The 22,500-nt window shown below is 36.3% G+C and overlaps 1 protein-coding gene across 1 annotated transcript in view; it reads left to right on the top strand.

Moving 5' to 3' along the window:
• B3GLCT (beta 3-glucosyltransferase) overlaps positions 1-22,500 on the top strand; it is a 49,836-nt gene that overhangs the window by 1,795 nt on the left and 25,541 nt on the right. The window contains exons 2-4 of the mRNA XM_048295007.1: positions 6,232-6,293; positions 8,672-8,711; positions 11,742-11,851. Of these exons, the coding sequence (XP_048150964.1) occupies positions 6,232-6,293; positions 8,672-8,711; positions 11,742-11,851 (212 nt within the window). The remainder of the gene's footprint in view (positions 1-6,231; positions 6,294-8,671; positions 8,712-11,741; positions 11,852-22,500) is intronic.

Below are 22,500 nucleotides of genomic sequence, written 5' to 3' on the forward strand. Positions count from 1 at the left end.
AAGTGGTGATTTCAGCTGCCTTCGTCCCATATGTGCCATTTGTGTAAAGAAATATAAGTAGTTGCTTTTATTTTATGAAAAGCTTCAGATGCTGTAAATTTGCTTGCATCACCCTCTCCTCTTCCTCCTTCCCCTGCTCTCTCCCTATTTTGTGTTGATGAATCTGTAATTCATTCTTATCTGGCTAAACCAGAGTCTTTGATGCTGATAGGGTGGCAACAATGAAGAAATATTATAAAAGCTTGCATATAAATACATGAAACTAATTTATGGTGCTCACAGGCTGTCTCATCATGGAAGATGCCATCTCTTTGACTGACAGCATCAATGCAAATTTTCTCTGGAATCATGTCAATCCATAGAATCTTATGTTCTTTGAAAACTTGGAAGGGGTAAGAAACCCAACCAAAACAAAAATAGGCCTTTCATTAAATTATTATTAGAAGTACAAAGAAATTCTATTTTAAATGTTTTCTCTACGGTGTACAACATAATCACTAGCTGTCATTATTTGAAGTGGTTATTGTTAGTCATAGTTTTGCCATATATTAAGTCATAGAATTGTTACTTTTTTGTAGCTCATTTAAACTGACCCACAGCTCAGTGAGGTAGTTGGAACGACTCTGGGGTCAGTCAACCTTGAATCAGACTCTAAAAGAGGAGTATAACAGAAGTGTTGCTTTTCTGTCTCAGGTGAATTAGTCTGTGAAAGCAAAGAGTTAAGTCCTCAGTTTTTAACATCATTTGCACTTCAAGGACATATAATTGTAAACGTTTGGAAGGTGTTTATGCTTGAAAGGTTATTACTGAGGAAAGGATTACGTTTACATATAAAATGTGATATTATATAATTGTATATATTTATCCAGTTTACTGTATTTTAATGCTGCAGTGTTTACATCCATTTTTTCTATTCTGCACATATTCCTGCAGTTCGGTTGCTGAACAATGAAAATAATTACTGGGTTTTATTTTCTAGCATTATAATCAAGTCTATTTACTTACCAAAATTTTAATGGAAATAATGGAATACTTGACAAAAATAATAGGAATTGGAGGAATTTAATTGAATAGGAATTCTCATATTTCACGTCCAGGTTTTTAAAAGGATCCAAAAACGTTGTCTAGCTTTTCCAGTGGATTTTAGTTCTGCTCTCAAAAGACATAAAGATAAGATTGATGATAATGCAGAACTTTAAAGTCTTTCTAAAATTTCTTTCCTTTTCTTATCCTCAGTTCTTGGCCATTTAGCAAAAGGAGGGTAGGACTAGCGATTGACATGTTCTGCTTCTGTCTGCTGTGCCAGATGACATGATGTTAATGCACAACGTGTGTTAAAAATCTTCAGAGTACACAATGCATTAAATAATGAAATGACAAATACAAAATTACAGGTTGCATTTAAGATGGTGCCTTGCTGGTTTTTTTAATGCTTTGGGTAGCTTTGTTTATGAGAAACTGTACAGTTAATCACCCTGGTCTTTTGGTTACTGGTACCTACAGGGCTTGAACTTTTACCAGCTAGTAAGTTTCTCCTTGCAATATATTTTCTCTGTGCTCTATGGCAAGTCAGTGGTCCTACTGAGGTATGCTTACATTGTATTAGAAAACACAAAAGGACTAGAGGAAATTCTGGATTTTTCAAAGGTACCTCTAGCTCCAGAGATTGAAATGTGTTTTAGGGAGTTATACTGAAAGAAATCTGTTGCAGTTGTCTGAATTAATAATGATGTTCGAGCATGAATAGTTTCTGGTTTAGAGTAGTAGCATCTGATAGCTCCTGGACATAGGTCATCCTTCTTTGTGCATGTATGCCTTGCACACAACAAAAAGATGTCCTTCACACAGAGAATTTATGGTTTCTGCCTGTGTTGTACAAGTGACCTGGCCATGAGCTGCATCTGGGGTTAGAATATTTCTATCAGTGGTCTACTCCCTGGAACATCTTTTTCAGAAACCCCTTGGAAGTGAACTGCAGGTGAATGAATTAATCTTGGAGATGTCCACTTGTACCAAGGCACTGTATTTTCTACCTACCCTGCAGTCCCTTTGTTGATATGTTGCAGGCCAGCATGTTCTTCTCCTGCTGCCCTTTTCCCAGTAAATCCTTAGAAGAGCATATTTATTTCCATGCTGAGAGATCAGGTTGCTTAGGCAGAACAGCACAGTCTTGGTCACAGTTGATTTCTGAAGACTGCTTTATCAAATTAGATGTGCATAACAGATTTGCTAATCAGGTAGAAGAGTGTTGCTAAGATAAATCCATACAGTCTGTGTGCGTGAAAAGCTTCATTACTGTTGGGTGAAGACTCTTGAGGCTTTTTTGGTGGTGTCTTCAGGGGTCTGTTAGTCTGTTTTGTGAATGGTTCTTTAGTAGTTTAAAAATAGTCTGAACAGTTCTTGTCTTATTAAAATGTATTAGCTGGAAAAAGTCTTCCTGATATATTTAACATAAAAGATACCAAGTCATTCTAATGTGTTTAAATGTTGGAAGAGAAGGGGAGGCTGCCTTTCTGAAATCGCAGGGAATAAGAATAATGATATAGCGAGAGACTTTAGCATTCATTGCATGTATTGGTTTGCTGAATAAATTAAATGTGTGAATGTTGAAATTGCACTGTGTGACAGGGTCAGAGCTGGTTGATTTTCAAGGTTCATCTCCTACAATAGTGATCCATCCCCACATGCAGGAGGGCAGGCAAAGATGGCAGGAGGCCCACATGCACAAACAGGAGCTCCTGGCAAAACTCAAACATGAAAAGGAAGCACACAATAGATGGAAATACAGTCAGGTCACCCCAAGAGTAACGTGGAGATGCTGTCTGAGAGTGCAGGTATGCCATTAGGAAAGCCAGGGCCCACCTGGAGTTGAATCTGGTGAGGGATTCAACTTGTGAAAGGTAAGAAGGAGAGCTTCTGCAGGTGTATCAGCAAAAGGGAGACTAGGGAAAATAATAATAGGCCTTCTTATGAATGGGGGACAGGGATAGAAAAAAGGACATGAAAGAGGTCAAGGAACTCGGAACCTTCTTTGCCTTGATTGGTATTATTAAGACTCACCTTCAGCAGTCCCAGGCCCCTGAAACTCATGGGAAGGTCTGGAGCAAAGAAGAGTTAATCTTACTGGAGGAGGACTGGTTTAGGGAACATTTAAACAAAATGGACATACAGAAGTCCACAAGACCTGATGGCAAGCACACGCAAGTGCTGGTGGAGTTTGATGATGTCAATGCAAATCTTTATAATCTTTGAAAGGTAGTGGTGACTGGGGGAGATTCCTCAAGGCTAGAAGAATATCACCCTGGTCTTCAAGGAGGGCAAATATAAGTTGGCTGGTGCTACCTCAGTCCCTGGGAAGGTGGTAGAGCAAATAATCCTTGGTATCACTACCAAACAGGAAGGACAAGACAAACATACGAAGGACAAGAGGGTGATTGGGAGAAGTCACTGTGTTCTAATGAACCATCTGACTTGGTGGGCTCTGATGAATGGCATGATGGCTCCAGTAGTGTTTAACCTTTCATTAATGACCTGGACAATGGGATGTGCACCCTCAGCGAATTTGCAGAGGATACGAAATGTGCAGGAGGAGTTGATGCACCATCTGGTTGTGCTGCCATTCAGAGGGACCTCAACAGGCTGGAGAAGTGGGCAGACAGGAAACTTGGGAAACAGAGTTCAGTGAAGGGAAATACAAAGTCCAGCCCCTGACTAGGAGGCACCTCATGCAAAATTGCACACGGGGGGCACATTGTCTGGGAAACAGATTTGCAGAGGACTGGAGAGTCCTGGCGTGCAGCAAACTGATCATGAACCAGCAGTGTGCCATTGTGGCAAAGATGGCCAGCAGCCCCTGAGCTGCAGTGGGAAGAGTGTTGGCAGCAGGGCAAGGGAGGTGACCCCTCCTGTCTGCTCAGCACTGGTGAGACACACCTGGGGTGCTGTGTCCAAGTTTGGCCTCTCCAGTACAAGCGAGACATGGACATACTGGAATGAGTCCAGCAAAGGACCACGAAGATTATTAATAGATTGGAACACCTGACAGACAAGAAGAGGCTGAAGGAGCTGGGGCTGTTTAGCCTGGAGAAAAGAAGGTTCAGGGAGGACCTCCAAAGTGTAAATACCTGATGGGGTGCAGTAAAGAAGACAGAGCCAGACTCTGGTTCTTAACAGGACATGAGGCAGTTTACACAATCTGAAATACAGGAAATTCTGTTTGAACATAATTACTTCTTTCTTTGGGGTTTGTTTGTTTGTTTATTTTGTTGTTTGGGTTTTTTTAAATCTAAGAATGATTGAACACTGGAAGAGGTTGCTCAGACAGTTTATGGAGTCTGTTCTAAAAGATAATCAAAACCTGACTAGACAAGGTCCTGAGGACCCAACTCTGGGGGGTTGAACTAAATGACCATTAGGGATCCTTTCCCTCCTCAACAAATCTGTGGTTCTGTAATACCAGGATGAGTAGGTTGTTTAATTAATTCCCTGAAGAGCTTTGTCTGTGCTCTCAAAGATGTAGTGTGAAAAAGGTGATCTGATTATTGTTTGATTTATTTCAAGGATCATGTGTATTAATATTGTATAAAGCTTAGGAGCAGTGTGGCATGGGTTATTGAATGCACTGTGGTGACAGAGGCAGCATCTCTTGTCAATCACAGTTGTCTTAGGTTCCATGTGTCATTCTTCAGGTGCATATTAAAAACTTAAAAATTAGGCTTGTGAATAATCTGAATTTATGAGGTGATACTTCTTCAGGTTAATACTACATAATTAATACATTTCCTGGAATAAGGATGTTTTGTGTTGATCTTGTAATTAGGATCGTGTCAAGAAGAAAGTGTGGATCTGGTTTGTGTGGGGGAAGCTATTCCTTGTCTGAATCTCTAAATACTGTTATTTTGGGAGAAAAGGAGGAAAATGACCTTGAGATTAGCTCAGTTGGTTAGAGCCTGGTGCTCATAACACAGATACAATCCCTGTACTGGCCATTCACTTAAGAGTTAGTTGTGGGTCCCTTCCAACTCAGAATATTCTGTGATTCTGATTTATGGGCACCATGAGTCTGCTATGTTAGAATGATGTCTGGATCTAGTGGTGTGATTTGAGATTCAGGTTAATCAGGACCTGAGATACCAACCCCTGCTCATGGACACTTGATGAAATTTGATCTCCAGCTGGAAGAGAATAGGGATGTAGGTATTCAGAGATGGGGCTCCCTAGACCTAGGACAATCTTGTCTTGCTCTCCTATGTTGTAGGTTTCTAGTGTGTCAGAGGAATGATAATGGCTAACAACTCACTTTGAAGTCAATTTCAAGCAATAAGTAATTTAAATATGTAGTGAGACAATCCACTTGAATCTGTTTTCTGCCCCAGTTTTTAAGAAGACCATCAATTTGACCATGATGAATAGTATCTTGAATTCCTTCCAAATTGTAACAATTTACTTTCATTTGCATCTCTTTAGTACTTTTAAGAAAAAGATTTCTTAAGAAGAATCTTAGCAAGGCTTTCTAATGTGAAATGGAACTACTTTTACAAATGAGCAGGCTGAGACAAATTGATTAAGTGACTACATCAATAACAAAAAAAGCAACACCAGAACCCATTTTACAATTATTTTTCTAATACAAACCAGAAGTGTATGCAAAAGGTGGTGTCACTATAAATAGTTTAAGATAATACTATTTCTGTGCAGATTAGCTCTGTTCTTTTTGTGAACATTTATTTGGGTCTCATATATTTACAAGTTTGACTGTTGTTCGAAGATGGCATTCGAAGCCTGTGATAGTCATCTTCACTTTGATAGAAATTTCTGTCAGCCACTGTCAGTTTCTGTGGTTCCAAGAGAAGCTTTGGTAATCCAAACTTCAACCTAAAAACAGTGGACTCCAGGTCTCCCATTTGGTAGCACATTAGGCTGCTATCAAGTGAGCTACTGGACTGAACAGATTTTTTTTTTAAGGATTTATTTGCCTTGAAGCCAAGAAAAATTGGCTTCATATCAAAGAGTAGTTTTTTTCAGTGATGGTATAGGAATTGTCAGGCAGCAAATGTATAAATTCTATAAGAACAGACTCTCATGTTCACAAAGATTATTACAAATACAGTGTCATTTAATGTGAAAAATCTACCTAAATGATGGGGGGGTTGGGGGTTTTTTTGCTGTAGAACTTTGTCAGTTGTGAAAGTGAGCTCCTGTAATGTGAAAAAAGTCTGGTTTTTCTTTCAGCTTTTGCTGTAAGTGTAGTTCCTGAAGGTGCAGAAGATGAGACTGAACTACCAGTACTGCAGGTAATAAATTTTAATTGCTAGAGCAGGAACATTTTACAGACATTATAAAATAAGCTAGAATAGACCAGAGCAGAAAGCCTAATATCTGTAGCATTGATTATTTTGACCATTGACTCCAGTAGTACTAAATGTCATATGATGTCTTTCTGTTCTGTGTCATATAAGTTCTTAGTGCTATTGCTGTTGAGAAAAGTTTTTGAATATATAACTTTTATTATTTTAAAGATAGGTTTTACTTTCTTCTTGGTTCTGCTAAATATGTAATACACTGAGAGGGAAATGGCTGCCTCTCTGCCAAATTAGCATTATTACATATTACCATTCAAGTCACGGCTCAAGCAAAGCTTAGGTATGAAATTTCAAATTAATAGATTAGGAGAACTAATGGCCAGAGCTAGCCCTAGCTTTAAATAGCATAATGAGTGTTAGGTGTGTATGCATGCATGTCCTTTGACAGACTTCTGACTACCATTTTTATATGTGTATGTATTTGTAACAGATATTTGTGTATGTATAAAAGAAATTTAAGGGAGGAAAATAAAAGTACTGGAATGAATCAAGAGTTAGAATCTATAGCTGCTATTTAGATCTAGTGATCTGACATCAAATACAATAGAAGTATAGTCAGAAGTACGTATTTCTAAGTAATTTTTGGTTTTGATGGTGATTGCTGTACCTACAGTAATTCTTCTAAATGAAAAATATCCCTATTGCAAACTGCTGATCTGCGCAGTGTATCTGGGAGGCTCGGTAATGGCATTCTGTTGGCATTACTAGTAGGTTGCTGTTTGATAAATTCTGTTACTGTCTCAATCCAGCTGTTATCCTTCTTATACAGGATATAATTTATGAAGGCACTCCTACTATTTTAGTTTCAAAACCTTCCCTCAGATGAAGTCAGAGGTGCTTCCTAGAACTCTTCAGGCCAAAATATCTTTTCCCCATCACTTTTAAAAAAAACATTAACAGGAATATAACCAGCAATAATTGTTTTGTGTTTTAATAAAAATAATTGTAAATATGGCTTGTTCTTCACACTGTGTACCACAAAACACATAGATTTTTGTTTGCACAGGAAATAAATCTTCCTATGTTTTCTCTGATAATAGGTTAGCTTAGAATGTTAACTTACTGTGCTATAATGACAGTGTTGTGTATAGATATCAAAAAAAATTAGTGTTTATAAGAAATCTTTTAAACTTTACTGACCCAAGCAGCAGAAAAAGGGTCATAAGAATGGATGCAATTGCAGTAATTTTTGAAAAGGTTTAACAGAGGGCTACCAAGGAAGTTGGAGCTTATTCATTTCAGTGTAAAAGTCAGAGGAAAGATCATCTGATGCAAGTAGAGCTAAAAGGATTACATAGATCTGATATTTTAAAAAAAGGGAGGGGGCTAGGTATTTATAAATAGAAATTGGCTCAAGGGTAGGAAAACTATGTATGAGCTTCTTACCGAGGAGTGCCTTGTATGGCATTTCTGTCTGAAAGTCCTGAAACACTTGAACTGAGATAAATCCTACGACATTCTTATGCAATTAGTAAAGATGAGTTTGATTTTTCATGTGGACAAAGCAAAGCACTGGGATGCTGTCACCTGGGATAAATTGTGCAACAAATGAAGGCTCTGTTTTCCTTTGTACAGTTTTCTAGGCAGTGCAGAGCTCTTTCTCCAGTCCTCTCTCTCTTAAGCCACACCTTTCCACTCCATCTCTGTTACTTAGAAGCAATCGAATATGCTCCTAAGATATTTTTATGTGTGTGTCTTGTTTCCTGGTTAATGATGCAAGTGCAGTGTCACTGTTGTCTCTTCCTCAGCACTCTGTTAAAATTCCGTCACAAATGTTTGTGATGCCTGAGTAAATGCCGGTGGAGTCACATTATGTGCAACAACCTTTTGATATTTGTCTTGATACAAATTGCATTTGAGTCCTTGAAGAATTGTGTTTTGATAGAAGTTTGAGAGTAGATTAAGTGAATAAGAGTGTGCTGGGGGGTTTTTCACACCGAACAGGTGTGTTTTTATTGTAGAGTTCCATATTCCAAACTTAGTGCTTGGGAGATGCATTATAAAAAAAAAGATATTGTTAGTAATAATTTAAAAAGTTGTGGTATAAATTGAGTCATGGCAAAGCATTTTCTATTTTTTTTTCTTACTCTTACTGTATTTTCTGAATAATAGCATGTAATATCTGTTGCAGTTCTTGATGTTTTGGGGTTTTTTTAATTTTACTTTATTTTTCATATTAGTTTTTGAGTTAAAACCTCTATGTATACATTTATAATCTGATGAGTGCTTTGACTCCCAGTGTTTTTCTGTAGAACTATTGGAGGTTTTGTGTGTATTCTTACTTGGGTTTTTTTCTTTCTTTCTTCTAGAAGACTGAAAAAAGTAGAACCATCAGTAAAATAGGCAGAGGTAAGTAGAGTATAGTGCTGTTTCACAAATACTTTTTCTTTTCTTGGTTCATATAGTTTCATCAAACAGAAAATTCTAAATCTTTGATTGTACTTGAAGTTCTTGAAGTTAAGTTTTTTGTGAACATGCACACTTGCACTGTGAAACGGGTGAATTGCTTTTTGTAGCGCACTGTAGTTTAAAATAAAATTTGATGATACCTAGTAGCTGTTCTTGTAACAATTTGAGATGAAACTGAATTTTACCATTCTGCTAGGCTCTAATTGTACTTGTAATAACTAGGGTTATTATAAATTGATTGTAACAAGTTATAATAACTCTGTAATATCTAGAAGCAAGTATTTAAGAAGCATGTCAAACATTAATAGGTAAAATAGTGGTAAAACAATTTTTTGCTGCTGGACACGTGATAAATAATGAGAATAAAAATTCTGCAGGGTTCTGCCTTTTCTGAAGACGAGTCTGATGCCCTTCTGGCAAAAAGTTAACAGACCTGACTTACATTCTCTGCACTATAACCTTGGACTTCTCACTCTGCTAAACCCTCAGGACTTGGCTCTGCTTGTTCTAAAAGGACCCTGCTTAATTATGCCTGTCTTCTGGCATTTCCTAATATAACATTTGTCAGTGCTGTTAGAGTTTGAGGAGCACTGGAGAAAGTGAACATTTTGTGGTGTCTCTGAGTACTCTTTCCTGTTACTATGGTTAAAGAAAATATCCTGGACTGGATGAACTGCTAGTCTGATGTATGAAAATACGTAATTTTTTGCCTCTGCCTAATAACGTTATTTTGGTTTGGGTTTGGTTTTTTTTTAGGTCTTTTAACCCATTCCTGTAGGTAAGATGTAAGAGTTTGAAACAGAGTATAGTTCCTGATGGTTCTTAGTTCCCCTGATACTTCATTTTTCTCTTTTGAACTGTTATATACACATCAGTAGCACTTTTGGATATTAATCTTTCAAAAGACTGTTCTTTCTCTTGCTTTGTTAAGTGTTTCTCAGCTTGAGAAACAATTTAGGTGTTTAATATTATAACTATTTTCTTTTGACATTTTCATACACTGAATATGTCTTTTTATTAACTACTTTAAACTCCCTGTAGCAAAGGAAACTATTTCCATTTGATTTAATCATCAAAGTAGATGTTATCTTATTCCTAGAAAGTATTCTGTTGTAGAATGTCACAGGTGTCATTAAGTGTACCATAAGTGAAACTAAGTGTTTCCATATCTGTAAATATACTGGTACTAAAACAGCAATTATATAAAAACAAGGTAATGTTTGTTTTTTATCTCTGTGGATGTTTTTGGTGTTGTGCATGTAGATTTAGCCCTTTGACTCTCATTAGCATCAACAAAGTGTAGTTTCAGTTTTTGCACCGATTTTAATTTTTGCACAGGAAATCCAGCAAAGATCTTGCTAGGTAGCAATTAGTTGCTATTCAGATGTTTTTATTATGCACAGGATTTTTAAGCAGTTTGTTTGGTGGTTCAGAGCATGAACAGTGTTAATTCCTATGCTGTGTAGGAAAAATGTGAAATGAATACTGATACCTGAACCAATGCTTACTCAATCTCCACAATATATCACCAGAAACCTCCCAGAATTTGACAATGTCTTGATGAATATGCTAATAAATTGAGGGAAAGTAATATTGAGGGAAAAGTAGAAAAGCAGCTTACTGCAGCTTTGAGCTGTCATAGGTCTAAATTAACAAATAACTGTTCAGAGGAACAAAGCAATGTAGTCGATCCTCAGGTCCTGGACATAGCAATCTCTCCATAATCTTAGTGCAGATATTTGTGGTTAATGCTCTTTCTGTTCACAATGTTCTCCTTGTGATCCTTCTTCATGGGCTCAGTTTTAGTCTTTTTCCTTGTCATTGCTTCTTTCCTTTGGGCAGTTTTCTTCCATCTTTGTTCCACTGTTCTTCACTCATTTTATTCTATTTGCCAAGTTAGCATATAATTTATTTGGTCTGAACTTTGTTTCTTCTCCACAATTTTCAACATTCTGTACTGATCTCATGGACATTAATTTTTTTCCTTGTAGTGCTGTCTTAAGTTGTTGTATTCTGAGTTTCCTGGTACACTTTCTACACAGTATCTGTAAAGTTCAGCCTTTTGTGGCCAAACAAACAGAAGCTGCAGTATCATGTGTTACTCCTCATCTTACACATTGATTGTTACTTAGTTAATGGTCTTGAGTGGGTTATACAGCATAGATCAAACTTGTTAAGAATTTTGCAAAAGGCATCTGTCCTCTTCCCTTTCTCATCCTCTGTTGTCTGCTGTGCTCTGCTTCTGAATGGGATCATATCTTCCTGTTTTTCTAAGATTTCTAAGTATTGAGGGATTATTCTATCTACTGTTGTCAAGAAAATTTGGCCACCTGTGTCATGATCTGTTGTACTTTATAACAGGCACTTTTATAATCCATAAACATTTGCAAAGCTACTTCATTATTGTCTTTTAAATTTCTTGCAGTCTTCTCTCCTGTTTGAAGTTCTTACTTATGATGCCTTAAAACACTGTGAAGACTTGTGAGATACTGATGCTGTCATATTAGATAAGAGTATCAACTTAGTGTTCTCATGAGTGTGTTTCTCCATCTGATGTTCGTTTCTGGGTAGGGTTTTAAACTCTTTGTTTGGGAAGCATCTTTTCTGTTTCATGTTCATGCATTTCCTAGTGAGGGGAGGTGCTGGTCTCTGACTAACACCTTTTAACTCTGATGATAAGGAATGCTGGTGTATTGGAGGAAAAGCAACCTCATGAGTGTGACTACTGTTAACTGCTGCACATCTTCCAGTCATGCCATGCTCTTTATAAACGAATTTTTAAAAGGGCTGGTTTGGATTTGTGTGTGTGTTAAATAATGCCTTTTTACTATTTCATGAAATGTTTGTATAATTAAAGGAATAGCTTACTGGGTAATAGATTCCCACACACACCTGGGTTCTCACTAGCTTTGGAGCAAATCAGAAAATAACTTCTTTTATCTTTAAATCTTCTTATTTTCTTGTTTACAGAATTAAAAGGAATTGTATTTGTCATCCAGAGTCAAAGTAATTCTTTTCATTCCAAGAGAGCAGAAGATCTAAAAAGAGATATTTTGAAACAGGCTGTAGATCTTGGAAAGGTATGTTGAGATAATATAAAGTGCACCTTGTTATATATGCTGTTATTGCATTTTACTAAAAATACTGAGGTTTGTTTCCTTTTTATCAAATCCATTCTATTTCTTTTGTTGTTTTCTGTGTGCTTATAAGAAAATTATTTCACTGGTTATTTACTGATTGTATGCTGTGATTTATCAGTACTTCTAATTTCAACTATCAACTTTTTTGTGTAACAGCTGTTTTTGTTTGGATGACATTTGATGCAAAAATGATAAGAAAGACCTGGAAGAAGGCAATTTTCCAATATGCCTGTAGTGTGTTTATGGAAAAAAAAAGAAAAAAATGATGTAGTCTTTATGAAGTGAAAAACATAACAATTTAATTATTAGTTAGAATAATTTTAGGTGAGTATTTTAATAGAGCAAATGAATTTGCTGTAATGTAGATTTCATTGCTGTAATGTCAGAATTCATTGCACAAGTTTGACATCATGGCAGTAGAGCAGAAATGTGTGTGGACATTAAAATCCTAAGGCAGGATTCCCCACTTCTGGATGCAGCAGTCCTCCACACCTCCCTCGCCCCTGTCCCTCAGTGATGCAGCACCTTCCCTAACTATTCCTTGTTGCTCTGCCACCCCTCTGCAGCCTGAGCACTCTGCCCTTGACCTGCTGGTGGGTCATGCTGACCTGAGAGCTGCATGCTGTATTTAACATTCTAATGTGAAATTTGACTTGTAAAGCTTAAGCCTAGAGAGAAGATGTTTTTAAGAAACTTATATCAGAAGTTCAGTGTGCATAAACAATACTTTATTTTCTTTGTCTTTTATAAAATTAAGAAAAATTTAAGAGTGGCACACATCCCCTGATGTGAAATGGCTTGCTGTGAGGTTATTTGACCTATTTCTCATTTCCACGTTCTTTGTTGTAAAGGAAAAAGAAGTCTAATGTAAATTGTCTTAAGTACATTAGTCTTGTAGTGCCTAAATCAGACTGCTGGATGTTTTAGGCTTCATTTATCCAAGCTTATCAAACCTGTTGTAATTAAATCCATTCTAAATGTAATTTTTAATCCTTTAATGAAATCAGTCATGTGAACAGCCTTTGTTCTGCAGAGTTCTGCTCTTTCAGAGTCCTCTTCGGAATTGAGACAAGTGTTCAGATACAATGTGTGCAGAGAGGATTATGGTGTCAGTTGTTAAACCCAAGGATTTTAGCTGAGTTCTGTAATTGATGTTGCAGAATATGAATAATGAAAAGTTCAGTTAGTGGAAGTACAAATGTTTTCAGTGAGGCAGGCATATGTTTTGTGGGAGAGAGGTAAAATCTTCTTGTAATCAAGGTTGTACCTGAAACTGATGTGGCTTCTAAAAAACTTTATTGCCTAATTAAGGAGATGCCTTTAAGGGAATGCTGAAATGGTGATACTTTTCCAGTATTAGAAGTTACCTCTTCAACAGCAGTCATGGTGACTTAAGAGAATCAGTGATGGAAATCCCACCAAAAATCTCGTATCTGAAATTTGGGGAAAGGGGAAAGCCATCAGTGTACAGGAAAAGAATCAATGGTCATAGTCAGCAGGTACTTGGTATGCCTTGATTGTTTTGGTCAACTCACAATGCCACAGTGAGGTATGACCCAATAATGCTGATTAGGGAGATGGGGCAGATAATCTCTGCAATCCTGTATATCAACATTTGAAGTTAGCATTTTTCATTGCAAAGAATACCTATGAAATTATTAGTTTCGGGCAAAACCAGTTAAATCCTTGTGTTTTCAAGGACAACTGCTGTATCGAAACAAAGGACTGAATTATCAGGTTCACTCCTCTGTTGTTACAGGCCCAAGCAGTAGATGTTTAGTCCATAAGGTTTCATTAATTATTTTCTACTGTTTTAAAATGGGACATGGAAGCCAACTGCTAGATTTGTGTTACTTCATTAAACTAGCATATATGTCTCACTTCAAAATGGATTAAGTAACTGATATTAATGCTTACAAGTGATTTGTTCATTTATTTGCTTCTACAGTGTACTTAAAACATTTTTTTAATGTGAAACCAATCTGTAATTGCAGTCACCAGTAGATGTCAGTATTTTGCTCTTGCTTAAAAGCATTTTCCATAGCGATTTATTGAACATTAACCAAAACTCTTCAGCTAGAATTTAACAATGGCAAAAATTCATTACAGTTTCTACCAATCTTCTTAATTTCCTGAGATTCCTGAACATTTAACCTCTGTAAACTAGACCTTCGTAAGAAGCACTGAATAAGAGTGAGGAAGCTGTTGGGAGCATAAAATGGTAATATTTGGGACTACACCCTTTCTGTCTTAAAAAATTCAAAATCAGGATTACTTTTCGGCTATTACATTTAAAATGAGAACACAGGTAAATAAAGTTTTGGAAAAATTACCGGTTTAGATGCAGTCAGTGCTTTTTAATTGCCCGTCATTGTGACACTGTTTAGAAGACAAAAGTCTGTGTATTTCCCTATGAAAACTGGTCTGGTAGAGTAAGAGGTTTTTTTGCTTTGGGTCTGAGGGTTCTTATGTTGAACACACTCAGCCAATTCAAAAAACTGTAATTTTTCCTGAAAAGTCTGGAGTTCAAATGGGGTCCTATGTTTACCAAAAGAACTATAGCAAATTAATACTGTTCATTATGGAGTTAAAATAAAAAACCAAAACAACAAAACAATAAACCAATAATGTAAGAATATTTTAAAACTCTTACCATGGAGTATTGGAAAATGAAAATGAGTGTCACATACTTCCATGTGAGTAATAGATGATGTGAAGTATGAATTCCATTTTATAGAAGTGTTGTAACTCTGATTTGCAGTATTTTTACTACTGGGCTTACTTTGTTTTTAGCAAAGTCGTGTATATTGTGACATCACACAGAAATGAAGTTTCACACATTTAAAATACCTCTGCATATAAAGGGAAGTACTGCTCATTTTGTGAGTTTTGTGAGACTGTTACTGTAGTGATTATTAACATCAGTTTGAATGAAACAAGTGCAGTCCAAAGTGTGGAACTGTATGTAGGAAATGGATGTATACTATGTTTCATGAGTAAGTGCTTGCTTTAGTTAATATCATCATTAAACTTTCAAAATACCATTTTTTTCTTTAGTCCCCCAATTTCCAGTTGACTGATGTGAAAACAAGTGACAAATGTTAGGAGCATCCTATAGTTTTGTTCCTGTTTGTTTAAAACAATTTTGCAATATCCTATTTCCTGAAGCGCAGCCAGAACAAAGATGATCAGAAACCCAGCTGGCCTGTGCCAGTGGTCTGTGCCTCAGAAGTTCAGTGTCTTCGTTATCTTACAAGATCATGCCTACACAAGGTTCTGTTTTTCTCCTTTCAACACAAATTAATTGTAACTCAGTGTCTTAGCTGCTGATCTCTGGTGTTGAAAAGCCTCTTAGTGCCCGTGTCAGTGTTACTGTGTCATTAGGTTCATGGCCACAGTATCTGTTGCCAAGGTGCCAGTGACCATTGGGCACGGATTGTGTGCTTTAAAAACCTGTTATTTTTAATTGCCTAGGCTGTACTGATGGCAGCATGCACTGTTTTAATAATACGGAAGATTTCTTTGTTAAAGGATTGGAGAGGGGGAAAAAAGTAAAATTAGTTTGCTTCAATTTTGAGGTATGTATGTTAAGCCATCACCACATTCCTATCAGAAATTATCTGTCTCCAAATTTCTTGTTTATTTCTCCAAATAAATTCTCTTGTTTATATCTCCAAATTTCTTTAAATCCAATTTAGAATTGTTCCTATTGATGTTCTGGCCATCTCTGAGAGATTACTTTCAGGGAGTTTGTAGGCAGTTATCTTTTCTTTCCTTAATTTGCTAGTGAGACATCCTGGGTGAATTAATATTTCCTGAAGTTCTTCCTAGCTCTGTTTTCACATTTGATTTCAGATGCTGGAGTGAAGCTAGCTGAAGTTCTGTTTTCTAAAGTATTCCTCTGTTATTGTTTTAATACTATTTCCTATATTCAGAATACAACAAATTCAGAATTCACTATATTCTGACATCCATATCTCACCTGAAATTTTCAAATTTTCAATACTATCAGGCTATGATAGAAACAACTCTGAAAATGTTTTTCTTGGGCTGTATTCTCCTTATTTCATTCCATGATAGATATATTCCACAAATGAATGGCATACATTCCTCTTCTTGACCTACAACAAGCTCTGTCGTTAAAATTTCCCAGTAGTTCTTGGACTAGGTCTGAACTTATTGTAAAGCTCACATGCAAGTTAATAATGTTGTAGTTAGAAAATTTAGTGGAAAAACTTCTTTTTCAAGGCAACTGAGTTGTTATTAAATTGATTTGTATGTTTAGATAAAATAGATACAACTTGCTTGAGACCTTTCAAAATTAATGCCATAAATGCAATGCAATGCATAATATACCTATTGCTTCAATTTTCAGTTACTTGCTTAAATTCAGGATTCTAGTATGAAAACCCTGTTTACTTCTCTCCCTCCTGTAATGGCTTCCCATTCCATGGAAGCCACTTTCCAGCTGAGGCTGATCAGGTGATTCATTTTTTGATCTTGCGGTTTTAACAAGGTTTAACAGATTTAAGTGAAGTGTTGGACTACATTCTGACCTGCCCCTCCATCTCTGTGTCTACAGTAGGTTGTCTTTATGGCAAGGTTTTCCACCATATCAAGATCAACTCTATTTTTATAATTAAAACAGATATGGTTTAACTTCAAAAGCTTTAAACTTTTTGATTTCTCAGTATTACTAGATCGATTCCCTTCGGGTTTTTGTTTAAAATAATAGTGTGCCCTTTGTTTCCTTCCTAGCAACAACTTCCTTTTTTTTTTGGCAAGGATTTATTTGTTCTTGTGTTTGTAACATCATCCATAACTTTAATATTTACATTTATTTTCCAAATCTGACGACACTTATATTATGTGGGGAGAGCTTGCAATATAGAACCCTAATAAGTGTGTGTATTTAAGTGGTCAGTGTATAAAGTTCCTATTTCCACCTTTTATCTGTGTTAGCACCTGTGTTTGTTTTATGTTGTGTTACTTACTCTGCTTGCATACATTGCCTAATATCAGTATTCTCTTGGTCATTTTTCTTTGTCTTTCTTCATAATGCTTCATTCCTTTTAGGATTTGCATTTTAAAGTGCTCATTCTGGGGCTTCAATATTTGGGTGCTCATGTTCTGAAATGCTTCTAAATTCTGTTCTGTTGAACTGTTCCAGGAAAAGTGTACTGCTTAGTTTTGAAAATGTATTTCAGAGTTGTCTTAAATCTCTTGGAGGCCAACTTGCAGGGCTTTACACATTTGAGTGACTTTTGTTTTCTTTGCTTTCCTCCAGCAGTTCTCCTGGCTTTTTGTTTTAATTGTTTGATCTTTGACTTTCTAATATGCCTTTGCTTCTCATTCTGCAAAGGTACTGGCATCCTTTTGACAATTGCTAGGCTTTATTATCAGCAGAATTGATGCCTAGCTCATTAACTGCTGAAAATGTAAAAGTTACCTACACTGTAGTGCTGGAAGGTGAACAGGATCATATTCCTCTAATGGATGCTTAGCAGATTTAAAGGAATTTGTAGAAGTTGGATAATTCTGCACTAATGAGATCTTTTAAATGTTTTAGTAGTGATGAATGGGCTCCCCTCAGCCCTGCCTTACACATCATATACCATTTTTATATAGCTGCTTTTACCAGTCAAATGTGTGGTAACTGCCTTGGCTTTTTTAATGCAGAAAATAGGACCTGTCACCTCACAGAGATGTCTTGTCATGTCAGGGCAAAATATATACAAGAAATTTGGAAGTTTAAAGTGCTTTAGGCTAAGTGTCTCAGCCTCTCCTGCAGCAATCTCTGCATACTTAATAGGATTTGAATGAACCCATTTTACTAAGGTATTTCTTTCCTTAGTAAAGAATAAGAGATTGCTATAAAGCTTTCTCCTCCAGTGCTGTTGGCTGTATTAAAATTGCTCAGTCATCTCAGAATAGAGTGCTCAAGTATACATGAGACTAGAATTGCTAAATCATCAGATTAAAATCATTACCTGGTGACAGTTGTTTTGTTCCTGTAAGTTCTCCTGAGCATCTATACCAGTACTTGAAATACATACACCAAATTTCTTGCCTTGTGAAAGCTTCTTTCTACTCTGCTGTTCCTTCCCTTCTTTCCTAGTTAAAAAAGGTACATTGGGTTTATTTGGCCAGAGCCTGTTGTGGGGAAAGGACCTGCTCCCTCATGTGTCACACTGATTTAGCTTGGGAGACAACTGTCTCAATCTTGCTGTCAGTGAAAGATGCTTCAGGCTTTCTGTGGATAAAAAAATCTACTTATATTGCTGATTTTGCTGATATTAAAACAATCAGCTGAACCCCATACATTGCTTAAATTTCATTGCTTGAATCATAAAGTTGTTAAGGTTGGGAAAGATCCCCAAATCATCAAGTCTTTGACTGACTACCACCATGCCCACTAAACCCTATCAGGAAGTGCCACATCTGCTCAGTTTTTTGAACACTTCCAGGGATGGTGACTCCACCACTGCCCTGGGAAGCCTGTTCCAATGCTTAACCACTCTTTCAGTGAAGAAATCTTTCCTAATATCCAGCCTGAAATGTTTTTTTGCACTGGTTGGGATTGAGAAAGATTTTGCTTTTAAGTAAAAACTCATTTTACACACTAATATTATCAACTACAATACTAAAATTCTGTCTTAAACACATTCTAAATGAAGATGTTACTCAGACCAATTGGCAACATAATTATAGCGGTTCATCTTTAATACTGGCTTTCATGAATAATAGCTATGTACTGTATACCTCATGTCTGTCTTTTGTATGATTGCATTTATTTAGAATTCTTGTAAACTCTGAGCTCTGGAGAAAGTATTCCTCACTGCTTTTTATTCACTCAAGTGAAGACCAAACAAATGACACTTTACTGCAATATATTGTTGTTATTCTAGGCTACTGTTTTATTATACACATCTGTGGTAGCATTTAAAATAAGCACTCAAAACTTTTCAAGAATTTTTTCCATATCTTTTTATTTGTCTCGTTACAAAATAGTATTTAATTTGTGATGTTGGTGATCAGTAGCTCTCAAAAGAACAGAACAGGGAAGATATGGGATATCTAAGGGGAAGATGGAGGATCCTAGGGGAGGAAAAAGAAAATTAAATGCAAACTAAATTGGTGATAACTTTCATATTGAATGAGCTTTTTCCTCCAAAGCTACACTTTTTATTTAGCAAGTTCAACATGTAGCCCAGGGTAAATTAAATTAGAACTATTCCATGGTTTTTTACTAATTGGATGGGAGGAGTGGGGCACATTATTAATTTGTTGATGAACGTATATTTGAGGGGGGAAATACTTATTTTCATTTTAGTAATTTCTTGAGTTTTCTCATGTTCTGGTCATCTGAATTATGATCAATTCAAGGTTGGAGGCAATTGTCAACACATTTTTTCCTCCTGCTACTGGAAAGCATAGGCACATTTATAAATTTTTGTATGATGGTTCGCTGCAGGTCATTTGAACCAATAGTTGAGGAAAATCTTGGAGTGTCACATCAACGTAATGCAAATCAAAGTAACTGATTACTACTGAGCACAGGTGAATTATTTCTGGATCACAAAAAACTTTACTGGACTTTCTACTGATTTTCCAGTTGGGGGAAGTTTAGGCAGCATGTTAGGAATTGGCCATGTGGTAATACAGTTGCTGAAACTCACTCCCACTATTGTCAAAAATAAGTAAAATACAAAATCAGTGACTGCCAGCATCTTTCCTACATGAAAAACTTTAATCAGTGATAATTATAGGGTTTTGTGACAGGGTATTATTGTCGTAGAAAGCTTTATCTTTTTTTGTTTTGTTTTGTTTTGTTTTGTTTGTTTGGGGTTTTTTGGTTTGGTTTGGTTTTTTTGGGAGGTTTTTTTGTTGTCTTTGCCTCTATTCTGAAGTTACTGTCAGGAACACTTCAGATTATTTTAAGTTCTAGTTATTTTTTCCATACAATTAAGTAAATGCTTCCATGTTTTCTTTAATGTAAGATCATTTGATGACAGACTTGCACAAAGTACTTGCTCTTGATTTGTGAAAGCAGGGTAACACTATGGCATTTCACTGAGCTCTCTGAAATACCCATAATATATTATGAAAACTCAGGTCTTTTTGAAAATGATAACCAGGCATCTGAGAGTAGGACAGAAGTAGAAGTTTCCTCTAATGGAAAATAGTACTTTATACTTTATTACTTTGGGCTTCCTGAGGAGCAAAAGATTATTATTGGAAACTATGCTTTATTAGGAATATGGGTTTTGTTGTCATGGGTTTTTTTTAAACCTTATTGTGGCCTTTCAGTACTTAAAGGGGGATTATAAAGAAGGGAACAGCATTTTTTTAGTGCCTGTAATGGTAAGGAAGAGGGTAAAGTTTTTAAACTAAAAGAGAATAGATTCAGACTCAACATAAGGAAGAAATTTTTTACAGTGAGGCTGACAGTTTGCCCAGAGAGGTGGTTGATATCCCATCCCTGGGAACATCTAAGATCATTCTGGTCAGGGCTCTGAGCAGCCTGATGTGATTTAATATGTCTCTCTCACTGGAGGGGTTTGGACTAGGTGAGCTTTAAAGGTTCCTTCCAACTCAAAACTATGCTACAATTCTATGGATGCAGCCTAAAGGGAGAAATAGAGCAAGGAATTAAAAGAACTAGACAACTTTGGAGAAGCTCCTAAATAACTGATGTGTTAAACAGAAGCAAAGTTCTTTTACAGTGGTGTTGTAAAATAGTACTTTAAATCATCCATGAGTTTTATTTGAATGGAATTATTGAAATAATATTTTGTCCTGGATTCCTGGACATGGGGCTCTGATAAAATTGATATTTATGTCTTTAAAACATGAAAAATATTTGAAATGTGTATTGTAATTTTCAATATTTAAGCAAATTGTTAGAATATAGAGAAGATGTAGTGTTCGGTGTAATGTTTGAAGCTGGCAATTCCCACCCAATTGTCTGACCCACTGGGTTTAGAGGTAGGAGATTTGCTATTACTTTCTTTTACTATTGCTATTACTTTCTTTTAGAAATCCTTCAGGATGTCTACAGAATTGGCATATTTGTGAAAATAAAACTGTAGGGAGACTTCATATGTATTCACAGCTCTTCTTTATCAAAGTAGTCACAGCACATGTCTGTAAGAGCTTGGCTTATTTAACCTCCCAAGGGAAGGCTGAGAAGGTAGGCTAGCTCTGAATGTGTCTTAGGATTGATTACTGAAAAGAAGATGAGAGTAGGGAAAACGTTGTTATGTGCTTGTAGGGTACGTAGAGATAGGAAAACCTTTCTAATTCTGGAGCTGTGCAGTTCAGCAGCAGTGCTCAGGGTTTAAGATCCCCACTCCTGCCCCCCGTCTCTGGGCTGCATGAGGCAGTTTAATAAGCTCACAAAGCACAGGGATATATGCAAGACACCTGCAGATACAAGCAAACTGGACTCATTAGGAGCAAATTCCTATACACTACTTTATTTTTCTCTAGTGTATTACAAGATTGCTTTTTGCTCTGATCAGGTGACTCAGTAATATAACAAGGAACACATTACTGTCGTGTTTTGCATTTCACCGCAGTTCCAGATCTGTTTCTATGTCATACTTGCAAAATCATGTCACATAGGGCATACAATTAATAGTGCTGAGCAAGATCTAGTTTGAATTGTGTTCTAATAGAGCATGTTCCCACAAAACAATACACTTGGGGCAAGGTTTGGTTATGCTTAGATGAAATTCAGTGAACTATTTTGTAGGAAAGCAAAGCAAAATTCTGCTAGAGGGTCATAGAGGATGTGACCTAGTCTGGAAATCCAGGTTTAGCTGGGGGTGATCTCTGCCACCCTGGGTGCATACAGATGCCCATTTTGGCCTTGTAGTCTGTGAAACCTTAGCATTTTTCTTTGTTTTTACACTGTACAGTTTTGTTCTCTATAAATTGCACATTTCTTATATAGGATTTGGTAGATTAATATGAAATTGCATGTAGTGCAGAAAGAAAACAGCTACTTATTTCAGCTTAACAATTTCCTTACTTAGTTCTTAATTATTTTATTATGAATTACCTTTTTGTTATTGGATATAGTATTCCTCCAAGTTTTTCATGTTAATGAAGAGAACTTTCAATATTTACATTAAAGAACCAGAGTTCTCTCAATTATTTGTTGTGAAATTGATTGTGTTGCTAGCATCTTCATACTTCAACTTGCATAAAAAATACTAAATGATTTTAAGGTACAAATGAGGCTGTGTGAGGCTGTGTCTTTAGAATTGGTTTCAAAATGTGGATCTAACCCCTTTATTCACACTTAGTTTTTTGTTTGTATAGAGTTTGCAATTGTAATCTGTGGCAGGTATTGCTGATCTCACTATGCTGATAGAGTAAGTGGCATTTGGAGTAAAAATGTCTTATATGGTATTTCTGATCACAACAAGCAATTCCATTTTTTGGTTTTGCCCTTTAGAGTCAGCTCAGTTGTGAGAGTGGGGAGGGTAGTTTCTCAGTCTTCAAAAAGTGATTAAATTTTTTAGTTTAGATTATAAGATACTTTACTTGTGTCATATGTAAAATGTTGATATGTGTGAAAA

This window comes from Corvus hawaiiensis, chromosome 2 (assembly GCF_020740725.1).
Source record: "Corvus hawaiiensis isolate bCorHaw1 chromosome 2, bCorHaw1.pri.cur, whole genome shotgun sequence".
Classification (NCBI taxonomy): domain Eukaryota; kingdom Metazoa; phylum Chordata; class Aves; order Passeriformes; family Corvidae; genus Corvus; species Corvus hawaiiensis.